The sequence below is a fragment of the Hemitrygon akajei genome, chromosome 12 (assembly GCF_048418815.1).
Source record: "Hemitrygon akajei chromosome 12, sHemAka1.3, whole genome shotgun sequence".
Lineage (NCBI taxonomy): Eukaryota > Metazoa > Chordata > Chondrichthyes > Myliobatiformes > Dasyatidae > Hemitrygon > Hemitrygon akajei.
In genome coordinates, this window is record NC_133135.1 from 108,508,686 (window position 1) to 108,527,787 (window position 19,102).

The 19,102-nt window shown below is 42.6% G+C and overlaps 2 protein-coding genes across 7 annotated transcripts in view; one reads left to right on the forward strand and one right to left on the reverse strand.

Moving 5' to 3' along the window:
- The window catches only part of LOC140737355 (cytochrome P450 2C39-like), a 120,894-nt gene extending 106,436 nt beyond the window's left edge, over positions 1-14,458 (forward strand). For 4 of the 6 annotated variants that reach the window (XM_073063806.1, XM_073063810.1, XM_073063808.1 and 1 more), the window contains one exon: positions 7,424-8,351. In XM_073063806.1, the coding sequence (XP_072919907.1) occupies positions 7,424-7,605 (182 nt within the window). In that variant the 3' untranslated portion in view covers positions 7,606-8,351. Of the gene's footprint in view, positions 1-7,423; positions 8,352-14,191 lie in introns of those variants that run through there. The other 2 variants (XM_073063807.1, XM_073063809.1) reach the window with 2 other exon arrangements.
- LOC140737366 (cytochrome P450 2C38-like) overlaps positions 1-19,102 on the reverse strand; it is a 163,390-nt gene that overhangs the window by 99,579 nt on the left and 44,709 nt on the right. The gene's annotated exons all lie outside the window — the stretch shown is intronic.

Sequence of the window (19,102 nt, forward strand, 5' to 3'; positions counted from 1 at the left end):
CCCTCCCCCTTTCTTTCTTCCAAGGCCTCCCGTCCCATGATCCTTTCCCTTCTCCAGCTCTGTATCACTTTCACCAATCACCTTTCCAGCTCTTAGCTTCATCCCACCCCTTCCGGTCTTCTCCTATCATTTCACATTTCCCCCTCCCCCCACTACTTTCAAATCTCTTACTATCTTTCCATTCAGTTAGTCCTGATGAAGGTTCTCAGCCCGAAATGTCAACAGTGCTTCTCCTTATAGATGCTGCCTGGCCTGCTGTGTTCCACCAGCATTTTATGTGTGTTCATTGGTTGTGTTATCCCCTTTGGTTCAAGAGCCTGATGGTTGAACATATAGAACATAGAATAGTACAGCACATTACAGGCCCTTCGGCCCACAATGTTGTGCCGACTCTCAAAACCTGCCTCCCATATAATCCCCCACCTTAAATTCCTCCATATACCTGTATAGTAGTCTCTTAAACTTCACTAGTGTATCTGCTTCCACCACTGACTCGGGCAGTGCATTCCACGCACCAACCACTCTCTGAGTGGAAAAACCTTCCTCTAATATCCCCCTTGAACTTCCCTCCCCTTACCTTAAAGCCATGTCCTCTTGTACTGAGCAGTGGTGCCCTGGGGAAGAGGTGCTGGCTGTCCACTCTGTCTATTCCTCTTAATATCTTGTACACCTCTATCATGTCTCCTCTCATCCTCCTTCTCTCCAAAGAGTAAAGCCCTAGCTCCCTTAATCTCTGATCATAATCCATTCTCTCTAAACCAGGCAGCATCCTGGTAAATCTCCTCTGTACCCTTTCCAATGCTTCCACATCCTTCCTATAGTGAGACGACCAGAAATGGACACAGTATTCCAAGTGTGGCCTAACTGAAGTTTTATAGAGCTGCATCATTACATTGCGTCTCTTAAGCTCTATCCCTCGACTTATGAAAGCTAACACCCAATAAGCTTTCTTAACTACCCTATCTACCTGTGAGGCAACTTTCAGGGATCTGTGGACATGTACCCCCAGATCCCTCTGCTCCTCCACGCTACCAAGTATCCTGCCATTTACTTTGTACTCTGCCTTGGAGTTTGTCCTTCAAAGGGTACCACCTCACACTTCTCTGGGTTGAACTCCATCTGCCACTTCTCAGCCCACTTCTGCATCCTATCAATCTCTCTCTGTAATCTTTGACAATCCTCGACACTATCTACAACACCACCAATCTTTGTGTCGTCTGCAAACTTGCCAACCCAGCCTTCTACCCCCACATCCAGGTCGTTAATAAAAATCACAAAAAGTAGAGGTCCCAGAACAGATCCTTGTGGGACACCACTAGTCACAACCCTCCAATCTGAATGTACTCCCTCCACCACGACCCTCTGCCTTCTGCAGGCAAGCCAATTCTGAATCCACCTGGCCAAACTTCCCTGGATCCCATGTCTTCTGACTTTCTGAATAAGCCCACCATGTGGAACCTTGTCAAATGCCTTACTAAAATCCATGTAGATCACATCCACTGCACTACCCTCATTTATATGCCAGGTCACCTCCTCAAAGAACACTATCAAGCTTGTTAGGCATGATCTGCCTTTCACAAAGCTATGCTGACTGTCTCTGATCAGACCATGATTCTCTAAATGCCCATAGATCCTATCTCTAAGAATCTTTTCCAACAGCTTTCCCACCACAGACTTAAGACTCACTGGTCTATAATTACCTGGACTATCCCTACTACCTTTTTTGAACAAGGGGACAACATTCACCTCCCTCCAATCCTCCGGTACCATTCCCGTTGACAAGGACATAAAGATCCTAGCCAGAGGTTCAGCAATCTCTTCCCTTGCCTCGTGGAGCAGCCTGGGGAATATTCCATCAGGCCCCAGGGACCTATCCATCCTAATGTATTTTAACAACTCCAACACCTCCTCACCCTTAAAATCAACATGCTCCAGAACATCAACCTCACTCATATTGTCTTCACCATCATCAAGTTCCCTCTCAGTGGTGAATATCGAAGAGAAGTATTCATTGAGGACCTCGCTCACTTCCACAGCCTCCAGGCACATCTTCCCACTTTTATCTCTATTCGGTCCTACCTTCACTCCTGTCATCCTTTTGTTCTTCACATAATTGAAGAATGCCTTCGGGTTTTCCTTTACCCTGCTTCCCAAGGCCTTCTCATGCCCCCTTCTTACTCTTCTCAGCCTCTTCTTAAGCTCCTTTCTTGCTACCCCATATTCCTCAATAGACCCATCTGATCCTTGCTTCCTAAACCTCACGTATGCTGCCTTTTTCCACCTGACTAGATTTTCCACTTCACTTGTCACCCATGGTTCCTTCACCCTACCATTCTTTATCTTCCTCACTGGGACAAATTTATCCCTAACATCCTGCAAGAGATCCTTAAACATCGACCACATGTCCATAGTACATTTCCCTGCAAAAGCTTCATCCCAATTCAGACCCGCAAGTTCTAGCCTTATAGCCTCATAATTTGCCCTTCCCCAATTAAAAATTTTCCTGTCTTCTCTGATTCTATCCTTTTCCATGATAATGCTAAAAGTCAGGGAGCAGTGATCACTGTCCCCCAGATGCTCACCCACTGACAGATCTGTGACCTGACCCGGTTCGTTACCTAATACTAGATCTAGTATGGCATTCCCCCTAATTGGCCTGTCAACATACTGTGACAGGAATCCATCCTGGACACACTTAACAAACTCTGCCCCATCTAAACCCTTGGAACTAATCAAGTGCCAATCAATATTTGGGAAGTTAAAGTCACCCATGATAACAACCCTGTTATTTTTGCACCTTTCCAAAATCTGCCTCACAATCTGCTCCTCCGTATCTCTGCTGCTACCAGGAGGCCGAAAGAATACCCCCAATAGAGTAACTGCTCCCTTCCTGTTCCTGACTTCCACCCATACTGACTCAAAAGAGGATCCTGCTATATTACCCACCCTTTCTGCAGCTGTAATAGTAATGCCACCCCTCCTCCCCTTTTCCCCCTCTATCCCTTTTAAAGCACTGAAATCCAGGAATATTGAGAATCCATTCCTGCCCTGGTGCCAGCCAAATCTCCGTAATGGCCACTACATCATAATTCCATGTATGTATCCAAGCTCTCAGTTCATCACCTTTGTTCCTGATGCTTCTTGCATTGAAGTACACACACTTTAGCCCTTCTGCTTTACTACCTTTACACCCTTTATTCTGCTGCTCTTTCCTCAAAGCCTCTCTATATGTCACATCTGGCTTTACTCCACTTTACTGCACTTCTTTCACTGCTCTCTCCAGGTCCCATCCCCCTTGAAAATTAGTTTAAACCATCCGGAACCATGCTAGCAAACCTACCAGCAAGGATATTGCTCCCCCTCGAGTTCAGGTGCAACCCATCCAATCTGTACAGGTCTCACCTTCCCCAGAAGAGATCCCAATGGTCCAAAAATCTAAAACCCTGCCCCCTGCACCAAGTCCTCAGCCACGCATTCAACTGCCATCTCCTCCAATTCTTACCATCACTATCACGTAGTACTGGCAGCAATCCTGAGAACGCCACCCTTGAGGTCCTGTTCTTCAGCCTTCTGCCTAGTTCCCAAAACTCACACTTCAGGACCTCATCCCTCTTCCTGCCTATGTCATTGGTCCCAACACGTATCATGACTTCTGGTTGCTTTCCCTCTCGTACCAGGATGTCATGCACCCAGTCAGAGACATCCCGGACCCTGGCACCCGGGAGGCAACAAACCATGCGGATTTCCTTCTCACATCCACAAAATTCTCATCCTGTCTGCTCCCCTGACTATAGAGTCTCCAATGATGACAGCTCTCCTCTTCTCCGTCCCATCCTTCTGCACCACAGGGTCAGACTCAGTGCCAGAGGTCCTGCCACCGTGGCTCACACCTGATCGGTCGTCCTCACCAGGGGTAATAACTGTTCCTGAATCTTATGGTATGAGTCCAAAGGCTCTTGTATCTTCTTCCTGATGGCAGCAGCGAGAAGAGAACAGTATCTGGGTGGTGGGGGTCCCTGATGATGGAACAAGGGCAGAATATATTGGTTATTAATTACTATGTTAGTAGCCGGTGATCTAGGTTATTGATTCAGAATTTGAGTTTGAATCCAACAATGACAGCAGCAGAATTTAAATTTTAGTAATTCAAAAAAGTGGAATTTAAAGAGTTAGTTCAATAATGCCAGCTATGAAGTAACTAAAAAATGAACTGGTTGATGAATTTGGGCGCCACAGTAGCGTAGCATTTTGCACAACACCATTACAGACTGGGTGTTCTAAGGTTCAGAGATCCATTCTGGTGCCGTTTTGTAAGGAGTCTCTGTACATCCTCCCAGTGGAATGCACGGGTTTTCCCCTAGTGCTCTGGTTTCCTCTCATTGTCCAAAGTTATACCAGGTAGGTTAATTGTAAATATTCCTGTAATTGGGGCAAGGTTAATCGGGGTTGTCACAGGTTGCTGGGGTGGTGTGTCTCAAAGGGCAAGAAGGGCCTACACTGCTCCGTATCACTAAATAGATAAATAAATGTCCTTTTTAGTGTGAGAAAAGAAATCTTGGTGGGGCCTCAATGTGATACTGATACAGCTACTAAGCTATTTAGTTCAGGGCAATCAGAAATAAGCTATGTATGTATTTAAAAAATAGGTCTAACCTGGGCACAACATATTGATGCAGCTCATAAGAAGGCAAGACAGCAGTTATATTTTATTAGGAATTTAAGGAAATTTTGTCAGGCACCAAAAATATTCTCAAATTTCTAGTTTCTACTGTGGAGAGCATTCTAGCTGGCTGCATTACCTTCTGGTATGGGAGGTTGCTACTGTACAGGATCAATGTAAGCTGCTGAGAGTTGTAAACTCAGTCAGCTTCATCATGGTCACTAGCTTCCATAGTTTCCAGGATATCTTCAAGGAGCAATGTCTCAGAAAGTTGGCATCCATTATTAAGAGTGATTATACATTGAGTTTGTAAAGAACAATCCAAAACAAGTCATAAATTAGAGAGCTTAAGGTAAAGGAACCCACAGGATTCAGTGTTCATAATATGATAGATTTAGCCCAGAAATTTGAAGAGAAGCTGAAGTCAGATGTACCCGTACTACAGTGGAGTAAAGGGAAACCCAGAGAAATGTGAGAGGGGCTGGCCGAAATCGACATGTAAAGAACACTGGCAGAATGACAGCAGAGTAGCAATGGCTGAAATCTCTGGGAGTAATTCAGAAGGCGAAGGATATATACATCCCAAAGAGGAAAAAGTGTTCTAAAGGCAGGATGACACAACTGTGGCAGACAAGAGAAGTCAAAGCCAGTATAAAAGCCAAAGAGAGGGTATATAATAGAACAAAAATTACTGGGAAGTTAGAGGTTTGAGAAGCTTTTAAAAACCAACAGAAGGCAACTAAAAACGTCATTAAGAAGAAAATGGAATATGAAGGTAAACTGGCCGATAATGTTAAAAAGGATACCAAAAGTTTCTTCAGATATATAAAGTGTAAAAGAGAGGTGAGAGTAGATATCGGACTGCTGGAAAGATAGTAATGTGGGACAGGGAAATGTAGTTTGCATCTGTCTTCACTGTGGAAGTCACTGTCAATACGGTGTGAGTTCCAGGTGTCGGTGGTCATGAAGTGTGTGAAGTTACCATTACTAGAGAGAGGTTCTTGGAAAACAGATAGGTCTGACAGTAGAATAGGTTAAATAGGTTCTGGAAAGGATATCTGAAGACATTGTGGAGGCATTACTAATGATCTTTCAAGAATCAATTGATTCAGGCATGGTTCCATTAGAATGGAAAATTGTAAAATCACTCAACTCTTCGAGAAGGGAGAAGTACAGAAGAAAGGAAACAACAGGCCAATTTTATCTCAATGTTTCAAAAGATGTTGGTGTCAATTGTCAAGGATGTGTTTTTGAGGTCTTGGAGTCGCATGATAAAATAGGCTGTAGTCAGCATGGTTTCATTAAGAAAAATCTTGCCTGACAAATCTGTTAGAATTCTTCGAAGAAATGACAAGCAGGATAGACAAAAGAGAATCAGTGGATGTTGTGTACTCAGATCTTCAGGCCTTTAAGAAGGTGCTGCACACAAGGCTGCTTAACAAGTTAAGAGCCCAAGGTTTTACAGGAAAGATACTAAAATGGATAGAGCATTGGCTGATTGGCAGGATGCAAAGAGTGAGAATAAAGGAGGCCTTTTCTAGTTGGCTGCCGGTGACTATTGGTGTCCCACAGGGGACTGTTTTAGGTCTACTTTTTACGTTATGTGTTAATGACTTGGATGATGGAATTAATGGCTTTGTGGCAAAGTTTGTGGACAATATGAACATACGAGGGATGATTGATAAGTTCGTGGCCTCCTTCAATATAATCCCCTCCTACACGTACACACTTAGTCCAGCATACGGAGCATATGGATCCCTTCTTTGTAGAAGTGGTCCACAGCAGGGGTGATTGAGAAGTTCGTGGCCTGGGGTAGAAGGAGACGAGTTATTAACTTCAAACTTTCTACAGTATCACTCAAAGAGTTGAACTGCACGTGCATGTAACAAGAGCGTCTTGGACCTCCAGGTGATCCATAGCAGGGGTGATTGATAAGTTCTTTATACAGCTCTCATTACATGCACATGCAATTCATCTCTTTGAGTGAAAATGCAGGAAGTTTGAAGATGAATAAATCATCTCCTTCTACCTTAGGCCACAAACTTATCAATCACCCCTCGTAAGTAGACAGGCAGGTTGTTTAGTGGAAGCAGACAGGCTACAGAAAGTCTTAGACAGATTAGCAGAATGGGCAAAGAAGTGACAGATGGAATACAGTGTCTGAAAGTGTATGGTCATGCACTTCGATAAAAGAAATAAAAGCGTAGACTATTTTCTAAATGGAGAGCAAATTCAAAAATCTGAGGTGCAAAGGGACTTTGGAGTGTTTGTCCAGGATTGCCTAAAGGTTAATTTTCAGATTGAGTCAGTGCTGAGGAAGTGAAAGACGCGGTTAACATTCATTTCTGGATGACTAGAATATAAAAGAATGGTGTGGAGGCCAAGTCATTGTGTATGTTTAAGGCAGAGGTGGATAGATTCTTGATCAGTCAGTGCACAAAGGGATACATCGAGAAGGCAGGAGATTGGGGCTGAGAGGGAAAATGGATCAGCTATGATGGAATTGCATTGACTATTCGATGGACTAAATGTCCTAATTCTGCTTCTATATCTTATAGTTCAACTCAGATCTTTTTTTTAGTTTATTCATGAGGTAATTATGTCACTGCTATATTTATTATCCATCTCTAATCTTACCAAAAATAGTCAAGGGAACAGGAAAAGGGTCTCCAATTATGAAATATATTTTAAGTAATTAGTGCTGAATGCTGTAAACAACCTTTTACAGATTTGTTTTCCAAGAACATTTCTGTACTCTTGCAGGGAAAAGAATGTGCCTGGGAGAATCTTTGGCTCGCATGGAACTCTTCCTTTTTTTGACCACTCTCCTGCAGAACTTTGTCTTCAAGCCTGTCATCGATCGCAAGGACATCGACATCTCACCAGAAGCAACTGGAATTCTGGTTGTACCCCATGTGTATGAATTCTATGCTGTCCCTCGCTAAATCACCTTGAATTTTAGCAGTTGATGTTAAAAATTATTTAGTTACTTGCATATATTTAATGTCACAAAATTTGGTTATTTCCCATTTACTCATTCTCACTGTAGTCCAACATGTCAGTCCACGGCCACTTCATGTCAAGGTGAGACAGCCCTCAGAGTGGCAAAACAGCTTATTTTCCATCTGAGTAGCCTCCAACCTTCCCTTTCTCCCATGGTCCACTCTCCTCTTCTATCAGATTCCTTCCTCTCCAGGCTCTTTGTCTTTTCTACCACCTGGTTTCACCTATCACTTTCTAGCTCTCCTCCTTCCCCTCCACCTACTTATTCTGGTGATTTCCCTCTTCCTTTCCAGAGCCGAAGGAGGGCCACAGTCTGAAATGACGGCTGTACTGCTATGTGACATGTTGAGCTCCTTCAGCATGTTCTATGTATTCCTTTGGATGTTGAGCATCAACAGAATCTCTCAGATTTATTATCTACAACAATTATTATGCTCCTCAGACAGGATGAAGAGGTCAATACTCCCCAATGCCATTGGGCTTTACAATTCAACCGCCAGGACTTAAGAACTTTTTAAAAGCTATTATTAATGCTTTTTGAGATAGTGATTTAGATGCATATCATATTTTTTACTGAGTTAAGTATTGTATGTTATTAGTTTTGCTACAACAAGTGTATGGGACATTGGAAAAAAAAAAGTTGAATTTCCCCATGGGGATGAATAAAGTATCTATCTATCTATCTATCTATCTATCTAACTAGTGCGTTTTTAACAGTGATTATTGTTTGTAAATATACACAACAAAAATATACAAACATTTTGGTAGGGCTCATCAGCTGTGGGTGGCACCTCAACAGGGAGAAGAAAAACACTTGACCTCTAACCCCTGCTGCCTGGCAGCTATACCCACTCATGGGGAAGCCTTTGTGAGCAACCCCACCCCTACCTCCCAAAATCCTGAGCTGGAGTCCACAGGCAGTCCTATGTTACTACTGGAAGCAGAATTCACATGTTTTAACCCTTTGGTTCAATTCCTCAGATGCCTCTGCATCCTCTGTAGCTGGAAGTCAAGTTGTCATTACTTCAGAGAAGAGTGGGATTCTTTGTCACACACCCAGTGAGTGCAGCTCTAATACTGAAGAAGTTTGATCCCCATCTTCAGAAGACCATTTGGCTTGCAGCTCAGCTGAACATCTGGGTGCTTGAAGCCAGAGAATATGTTCAGAACTGGAGAGAGGATATGGTGCATGTGGTGGTGAAACAGACCATAAGATATAGGAGTAGAATTAAGCCATTTGACCTGTTAAGTCTGCTCCACCATTTCAACATGGCTGATCCATTCCCTTCTCAGCTCCTATCTCCTGTCTTTTCCCCGTATCCTTCATGCCCTGACTAATCAAGAATCTATCAATCTCTGCCTTAAATATACCTAATGATTTGCCCTCCACAGTCGCCCGTACAACAAATTTCACAGATTCACCACTGTCTGTTTGAAGAAATTCCACCTCATTTCAATTCTAAAACGATGTCCTTCTATTCTGAGGCTGTACTCTCTGCTCTTAAACACTGAGGGCCACTTGAGATGTTTTCTTGCAGAAACTGATTAGCGATGCATACTGAGTTGGTGAGATCTCCATCAGGCTAGTTGATAGAATTCAGGAGATAGCAAGGAGGGTGGAAGAGTGTATCTTCCTGCACCCTATGGAGAGTCTGTGGAGCCCTGCTCACCCCTTTCACTCTGGACATTGTGTGCACTTTCTTGTATGGTAACAGCTACTGTGGAGACAACTGTCCTCCTGTCTGTGATGAGACTAGATCTCTGACCTTGGTCACAAAGCAGTTGCTAGATGTTGTGAGGAATCATTGAGCAGAAAGGCATTTGCTTCTCTTGGTGGACAGGGACATTCCCATGAGCAAATTGTGGTCCTCCAGGAGCAAAGGGACTGTGACATGTCAGTAGATACCTGTTCTGCACAAGAATACGGATGCCCCCCGGCACAAGATGGTTCATCTGTGTGAGCAGTGATGCAGTGTATGCCCAGATCATTCACCAGCAGAATTGTGACAGGTGCAAACTTGTCTGCTGAAGCAGATACATTGCTCAGACATCACAGTTCTATTCAGACCATGCAGGAAGTTGAAAATGGGACAGCCTAGAGACCCACGTCTCAGAGAGTGTCAGCTTGTCTCAGGTTCCCATCAGGAGGATGAAAAAATAATGGAGATTAAATTTATACAGAAGTACAGCACAGAAACAGACCATTCAACCCATCTGGTCCATGCCAAAACCAGTTAAACTGCCTACTACAATCGATCTGCACCAAAACCATACTCCTCCATATCCCTACTATCCATGAACATATCCAAACGTTGAAATCCAGGCAAACACGACGAAATCTGCAGATGCTGGAAATTCAAGCAACACACAAAAAATGCAGGTGGAACGCAGCAGGCCAGGCAGCATCTATAGGGAGAAGCACTGTTGACGTTTCGGGCCGAGGCCCGGCTCACATGCACCACCTGTGCTGGCAACTCATTCCAGTCTCTCATGGCCCTCTGAGTAAAGAGGTTTTGCCTGATGTTCCCCTAGATTTTACACCTTTCAATTTTAACCCATAGCCTCTGGTTGTTGTCCCACCCAATCTCAGTGGAAAAAGACTAATTATACCCCCCATAAGTTTGTATACCTCTGACAAATCTCCACTCAGTCTTTTATGTTCTAAAGAATATAGTTCTACCCTGTTCAATCTTTCCTTGTATCTCAGGTCCTCCAGACCTGGCAAAATCCTTGTAAATCTTCTCTGTACTCTTTCAAATTTGGTTACATCTTACCTGTAGGTAGGTGACCAAAACTGCACACATTACTCCAAATTAGACCTCACCAACATCTTGTACAGCTTCAACATGACAGTCCATCTCTTGTACCCAATACATTGATTTATGAAGGCCAATATGCCAAAAGCTTTCTTTACAAGATTGTTGATTATTCTATCAGTGTCCTGACATCACGTGACATCCAGCTTCAACACACATCAGTTCACTAGGCGACAGAGCCAGTGAAGCAGCACACACAACAGTGTCCCAGAGTCAGCAATCCCAGACTGAGTGTTGAAATGGCTCTGGTCAGTAAACAGAGGTTGACATCCTCAGGAACATTAATGTGTAGCACAACAGCATAATGCTATTACTGCACCAGTGACCTGCTTCATTTCCCACCGCTGTCTGCAGGGAGTTTGGACATTCTCCCTGTCGTCACATGGCTTTCCTCCAGGTGCTCTGGTTTCCTCCCACAAACCAAAGACATACAGGTTAGGCTTCGTGAGGTGTGGGTGTTAGCTCATCCACTGATTGCTATGGTCATTGAGGCAAACGACATATTTCACTCTGCTTCGATGTAAATGTGGCAAAAAAACACAAATCTTTCATCTGCTGATGTGGCCCTGATATTAAAATTTTTTAATATCTTGTGTCAGTTATTCAGGAACCACAGGATATGTTCAAACCACTGTGTTATTATTAAAATCTCACATTGTAATCAACAAGTTGTTTATTATCAGCATTTGAATTTGCCATTATAAAATTATTTATTAAATATTCTTTAAACACATTTTAACACTTAAAAATATGAAACTTCCCTGTTTGGTCACACAGAAAAACATCAGATGTTCCCATGGCAACAGTGAGATGGGCGGTTGTTCTGTTTAAGCTGGAAATCCATTAATGTTTAAAAGAGTTATGGTTCAATGTTTCAATTTAATATCAGAGTGTATACAGTATACAACCTGAAATTCTTATTCTTCACAGACATCAACAAAACAGAAAAACGCAAAGAATGAATGACAGAAAACATTAGAACCCCAAAGCCTCCCTCCCCCTAACAATCAGCAGCAAAATCATCAACCCTCCCCTTCTCCCCACTTGCTCCAGCAAAGGCATCAACCCCTCCCCACCACCACCATGCAAGCAACAGCAAATCTTGCAGAGACCATCATCGACAGTCCATCAAAACTACTGTCCATTCCAACACTTCAGCATCTCAGACATGGTGATGGTAAACAAATGTTAGATTTTAATAAATTTGAGACATGTATTCACCAATTACAGTAAATAAATAAAAGCTAACTTGTCAATACTCATGACCACAAGCATTTATATTACAGTCAGTACAAATGATAAGCAATTTCTTACAATAATTTATTAAACCATGCCAGGCTAGTTGGTGTGTATTTCAGGACAGCCTATTGTACACAGTAACATTACTTACTGACTGACTGACCGCCCATTACACCGCCAGCATTTAGAGCAGCAATGAAGCTCCTCCATCTCCGGTGGTGTTCGGGGCTTCCTTCATCATGTCAGTGGCTCCCTCTGGTTTCCACTAGTGACAGTCACGCAAGTCCAGATGGAGACTCAGGTATTCTGTCACACTCACATGTAGAGGGATTCTTCATGCTGTTTCCATAACAATTTTGTTTGACCAGTCAGAGTTGTTCACCCTGAGCTGAACTCCCTGAACCTGGAGGACTGGTGGACCACTCTGAATCTGGCCTCTATTCTTTGACACGGGTGACCCTACCAACAGCCAAATCATAAAGCCCTGAGTCCAGCCAACATAGCTCTCCGGGTCATTGAGGCACGCAAGCCTCAAACCACAACAAGGTCGTGGCCCTCTTCGAGGAGAGTAATATTTAAGGACCGGATATTTAAATTTATCCTGTAATTTGTAAAACTCAGGAGACGACGACTATATAACAGGCAAGGTACATGCATGTTTAATGGTAGCATTTGTGGTGAGCACAACACTATTACTGCGCTAGCGATCTGGGTTCAATTCCTGACACTGCAAGCAGTTTGTATGTTCTCTCCATGACTGTGTGGGTTTCCTCCAGGTGCTCCAGTTTCCACTCACAATCCAGATATATGGGTTAGTAGGTTAATTGGTCACATGCGTGTAGCTGAGTGGCACGGCCTTGTTGGGCTGGAAGGGCCTATTACCGAGCTGTATCTCTAAATAAATAAATGTGTGGAATTTACTTACATAGTTCCTGAGGTTGAATGTCGGTCTGGCAGACTAGTTAGGACAAAGGCTGGTGGCCCCCACCCCAAGGTAAATGAGAATGAATTGGCAGCATTTTCTGGCATTGGAGTTCTGTGCGGACAGGAGACACAAGGGCCAATAACCTCCCAGGTACGCAAGTCGGTGAGACCTGAGTTTGAGGCCCAGCATCGGGGTCTTCATTTCAATATTATTGGCAAGTCCAGGGTAGATTGAAAGTCCAAAAGTCGAGGCCCGATGGCTGAAGCCTTGGGTCTGTGAGTCTTTGCAAGATTGCAGGGGAAGTCAAAGATCCGATGTCTGATAGTTAGAGTCCACCGGAACCTGAAGGCCCAGAAACATGGAGGCCTGTCCTGGGGTGTGTGGGGTAGAGAGAAAGGGCTTGTTTTGCTGTTGTTGTTCTTGTCAAATCAAGTTTTTAGTTATTTAATTGCATACATGTATACCGCCAAACAAGACATTTCTCCAAACCAGGGTGTAAAACACAGTGGTACTCATAACACACAATAACTTAGGAAAGTAAGCACGAAATCTACAAATGAATTACATAATAATAAACAAAGTAAAGTGCATAAATTAAATATTGTAGGGTACAGTACATATTATCAAGACATTTCGAATGCGATGCGGTCGGGAGGCTGAGGGGAGATCTGATAGAGGTTTATAGGATTATGAGGTGCATAGATAGAGTGGACAGAGGGTATCTATTTCCCAGGATTGAAATATCTAGTACTAGAGGACATGCATTGAAGGTGAGAGAGGCTGGGAGGTTCAAGGAGGATGTGAGGGTTAAGTTTTTATTCAGAGAGAGTGGTGGATGCCTGGAACGTGCTGCCTGGTATGGTGGTAGAGGCAAATACATTAGAGGCTTTTAAGAGAGGTTTGAATAGGCACATGGAGTGAGGAAGATGAAGTGATATGGGCATTGTGTAGGTTGTAGGGATTAGTGTTCAGGTGGTTTTGATTTGCTTTTCAGCTGGTTTGGTACAACATTGTGGACTGAATGGCCTGTTCCGGTGCTGTACTGTTCTATAATCTTGACATTGTATCAAATTCAGGTGAGATGAAATATTCAAAACGTTTCCATCATATAAACATGAAGTAGCAAAAAGTAATGATCTAGATAAATGATACTAACCTCTCCTTTTTCATTCTCTGTTGTACTGGGATGATAGAAATCTAGCAGAGTTTGAGAGCCAAGGCTTATAGTGGTCACAGTTGGAAAGTACAGAGGTCTATCCTCGTGAGGCTTCAAGGAGAAAAACAAAAAAACTGATTTCACACACAACAACTCAATAATAAAAACTAGGATATTTGACACAGCTAGTGTAATGCTTCACAGCGCCAGCAATTCCTGCTACTGTCTGTAAGCAGTTTCTATGTTGACCACATGGGTTTCCTCCCACATTTCAACAACGTCCATGTCAGGGTTAGTGAGTTGTGGGTGTTAGAGTGTATTCTGCAGTTAGGATATATAGCAAATATTAATTTCACTAGCAACTAATCTTCAGTTTTGAATGTGGATTGCAGATTGAATTTAAAACACAGCTCAGAACAATGGGCTTCCTGGAGCTGCAGGTTGGGCTCAATCACAAACAAACAAACATTCCACTTGGACCTCAGATACCTGCATATGCATGAAAGCAGCCCAGAGTCATTTTGGGTGTCTGGAGTGAGGGTGCGAAGGTGGTGTTTGAAAACTGTATGTAATCAAAAGGAAGCACTATAAACACACTGTAACTATAAAATTGCTGTGCTGTTACTTTTGCTCTTTAGCATAAAGCATGTTCTGTAATATTGGGTCAAAGAGGTCTCTTCTTCCAAGTGCTTCTCAAATATGATGCTTGCATACTCAGTGTGCTGGAATAAAGGCTTCCATATCCACCAGCTTCAGAGTCTTTTCCAGTGACTTTGTTCACAGTGACAACAGTGGGCATGCAATGTCAATAGACAATAGGTGCAGGAGTAGGCCATTCAGTCCTTCAAGCCAGCACTGCTATTCAATGTGATCATGGCTGATCATCCACAATCAGTACCCCGTTCCTGCCTTCTCCCCATACCCCTTGACTCTGCTATCTTTAAGTGCTCTATCTAACACTTTCTTGAAAGCATCCAGAGAACTGGCCTCCACTGCCTTCTGAGGCAGAGCATTCCATAGATCCACAACTCTCTGCATGAAAAAGTTTTTCCTGAACTCAGTTCTAAATAGCCTACCCCTTATTCTTAAACTGTGGCCTCTGGTTCTGGACTCCCCCAACATCGGGAACATGTTTCCTGCTCTAGCGTGTCCAATCCCTTAATAATTTTATTATTTACCTTAATTAATATTTATTATATATAATTTTATGGTGTCATCGCCACCCAGCACATGGAGTCTGCATGTTGACCACATGGGTTTCCTCCCACATTTCAAAGCTGTACAGGTTAGAGTTAGTAAGATGTGGGCATGATATACTGGTGCCAGAAACGTGGTGACACTTGTGGGCTGCCCGCAGCATATATTTGGACAGTGTTGGTCATTGACATAAACGTATTTCACTGTATGTCTCGATATACATTTAACAAATAATAATAGTCTTCCCTCTTCAATTTTACATAAATTTAGATATATATATTATATATAAAATATATTCCTGTAATAGGAACTGCTTATTAGAAAACCATGCCACAGCACTTACAAGCTATTAAGGTGAAACTTAACTCATATCCAGGGATGGATAGCACCTTTGGTGAAGGGGTTGATCCTGTCCAATCTGGGGCAGCTCACTCACTTGTGGTCCCCAACACACACTCTGCTCTCACCTGTGGCTCCATGTTGCTGTTTGCATGCACCAGCAGCTGCACCTGGTACACAGCTTCAACAGACGGGCTAAAGCAGGTGAGGGTAGCCGGTGGGACTCATACCCCGATGGAATAGGGATGTGCCTGTCCTCGCATGTGAAACCAGCTGAAGCAGACCGGGTGGATGAGATCTACAGTGAGATTTAACAGCCAGGAAGGCCATTCTGCAACAGTCTGTGCAGAGCAAAAGGCATGACAAAGCACAGAATACGTCATGGTCATCCTCTGCAACCAAGGAAGACCCCAGTTTATGATGCTTGTTTGTACCACTGGACCTGGACTTCCAAAGCTGAGAGTAGAACTGCCCCAGCTTTTCCAGTTTAAAGACCTCTCTCATACAGATCTCCTGTTATCAATGGACAACCATCACTCAGCACTAACTGAGAGGATAGTAGTGAGTAGGAGAAAGGGGTGGCAGTGGTAAAATGTATCAATGTCACTGTGCCCAGAGGAGGTCACTGAGGGTTTTTGCGTTTATTGACGTGGCTATAGATATGAATTTGGCCAATGGACTTTTTTCAGTCTTACAGATTTTATACTCTGTGTTTCTGCCTGTTCGTTCTCATTTTTTTGTGTGCAGAGAGAGGGGATTTAAGGCAAAATGTCCTTGAGATTGTGTTCATTTTATCATGCGGGGAGAGGGATATTTGGGGTCCAGTGTACTTGTCACATTTTGTGCGGTGAAGGGGGCTTTGGGGGTTAATGATTGTGTTGCTGTGCTGGTTGTGGAGGGGATGGGGGGGGGGGTGCTGTTTCTCTTTGAATGACTTCCAAGGTTTACTTTGTTTCGTAGCTATCTGGAGGAGAAGAATTTCAGAGTTGTATACTGCATATATACTTTGATTATAAATGAATCTTTGAATATAAAGGAGAAAGAGCAGTAAAGAGAAGACAGGAGGAAAAACAGCGCTATAAAAGAAATACAGCAGTAAGTTATATTTGCATCGCCTCTTAATATCCCATTGACTACAATTAAGCTAAGGGAGAGGAAGCTGAAATAAAACAGGATTTGACATCAGTGCAGAATAAGGCCATTCAGCCCATCAAGTTTTCTCTGGCATTACATCACGACAGATTTATTATCCCTCTCAACCACTTTCCCAGCCTTCTCCCATAACTTTTCATGCCCTGACTAATCAACAACCTGTCAACCTCTGCTTTAACCATAACCAAACAATCAAGATCAACTTTATTTCTCATATGTACATTGAAGGGGAGAATTGTGAAGAGGATACATAAAACTGAACCAGTGAATGTGAGTGATACAAACGAGAGACCAGAAAGTGCAGAGGAAAGAAAGCACAGCAGAAACTAATGGAGAAATATAAAGGTAATGTTAATTAAACACAAGAGCATGGAAATGGAAATGAATAGATGCTAGCTTTCTGTTTAAACCAGAATCAGAATTAATATCACTGGCGTATGTTATTAAATTTTTTGTTATGCATTAGCAGTACAATGCAATACATAAGAATAAAAACTGTAAATTACAGCAAGTATATACCGTAGATGTCGGATTATAAGCCGCTACTTTTTTCCCACATTTTGAACAGCTTTGAACACTGCGGCCTTTACTACGGTGCGGCTAATGCATGATTTTTTTTCATGCCGCCAAAAACATTTTGCCTCGTAACAGTAGACCAATAAAATTGATGAGTAGTTCACAGAGGTCCAATGAAATTGTACGATAAATCAAGCGCACTTTCACAATTAAATTATTGTAAATCAGTCATTTGTACTCACCCTCATCAACATGGAAAACACTCGAAGAAAAGCATTGTGCTGCCTTTATGGCAGTTATTTAGTTTATAATATTTTCGCTTAGTAATTCATTTGTTAGTTAAAGTTAGAAGTGTTTTAACTATATTTGTTTTCTGTACTACATCCCGGGATGCTATGACGTCACACCCGGTTTCGCCGCGTCTTGTGGGAAATACCGGTTTGCGATAAACGGGAAGGCGGGGGGCGAGCGGCGGAGCGAAAACGCTGCTTTTAAGTTAAAGGCGATCAATAACTTTTCCTGGTAGGCTGCAGAATATATATTTTTTACCAGTCGTTAGGAGATATTGGAATGTTGTTCAGTAAAAAAGTATACGCAACGTATATTTAAAAGTAGCCGCGTTACAGGCACGGTTCGAAAAAAAGCATTTGCAATATGTATTTGTTTATGTTACCATATGGATTTAATTAAAAGTTAAAAAATCCTCACGTGTAATATCTTTCTGTGTAAATATCTCATATTACAACGTGGGACACCTGCGGCCTAAAATCCGGTGCGGCTTGTACAAGTACAAAATTGATTTTATTTCTAAAATTAGAGCCAGCGGCTTTTAATCAGGTGCGCTCTGTAGTGCGAAATCTACGGTATGTAAAATGTTAAATGAAATCAGTGCAAAGAGAGAAAAATGCAGTGAGGTAGCGTTCATGGGTACAATGTCTACTCTGAAACTGGATGGCAGAGGGAACAAACCTGTTCCTGAATTGTTGAGCACCTCCTCCCTAATGGTAACAATGAGAACAAGGCATGTCCTGGGTGATGGGGGTCCTTAATGATTTGTCAAGGAAGATTTTCCCTTGAGGAAACCATGTTGACTATGGTTTATTTTATCATGTACTTCCAAGTACCCTCAGTCCTCATCCTTAAGAATCGACTCCAACATCGTCCCAACCAATAAGGTCAGACTATAGTTTCCTTTCTTCTGACTCTCTCCTTTCTTAAAGGGCGCAGTGACATTTTCCTATTTTCTGGAATCATTCCAGAATCTAGTGATTCTTAATGCCTTCACGATCTAATGCCTTCTAGATCTCTTTGGCCACTTCTTTCAGAACCCTGGGGTGTCCACCATCTGGTTCAGGTGACTTATCTACCTTCAGACTTTTCAGTTTCCCCAAGAACCTTCTCTCTAGTTATGGTAACTTCACACACTCCATGATCCCTGACATAAGGAACTTCCACCAAACTGCTAGTGTCTTCCACAGTGAAGACTGATGCAAAGTACTTATTCAGTTCATCCTCCGTTTTCTTGTCTCCCATCACTACCTCCCCAGCATCGTTTTTGAATGGTCTATTATCCACTCTCACTTCTCTTTTACACTTTATGTATCTGAAGAAACTTTTGGTATCCTCTTTAATATTACTGGCTAGCTTACTTTTGTATTCCATCTTTACCTTCTTAATAACCTTTTAAATTGCATTAAGTTGGTTTTTAAGATTCCCAATCCTCTAACTTCCCACTAATTTTTGCTCTGTTAGTTGCCCCCTTTTTAGCTTTTATGTTGGCTTTGACTTCTCTTGTTAGCCACAGTTATGTCATCTTTCCAATACAATACTTCCTTCCTGGGATGTATACAAACTGTGCCTTTTGAATTGCTTCCAGAAATCCAGCCATTGCTGCTCTGCTGTCATCCCTTCCAGTGTTCTTTTCCAATCAATTCTGGCCAACTCCACTCATGTCTCTGTAATTCCATTTACTCCACTGTAATACTGATACATCTGACTTTAACTTCTCAAATATCAAGGTGAATTAGATCATATTATGATCACTTGACCCTTCCGGTTCTTTTACCTTAAGCTCTACCTAATTAATTCTGGTTCATTGC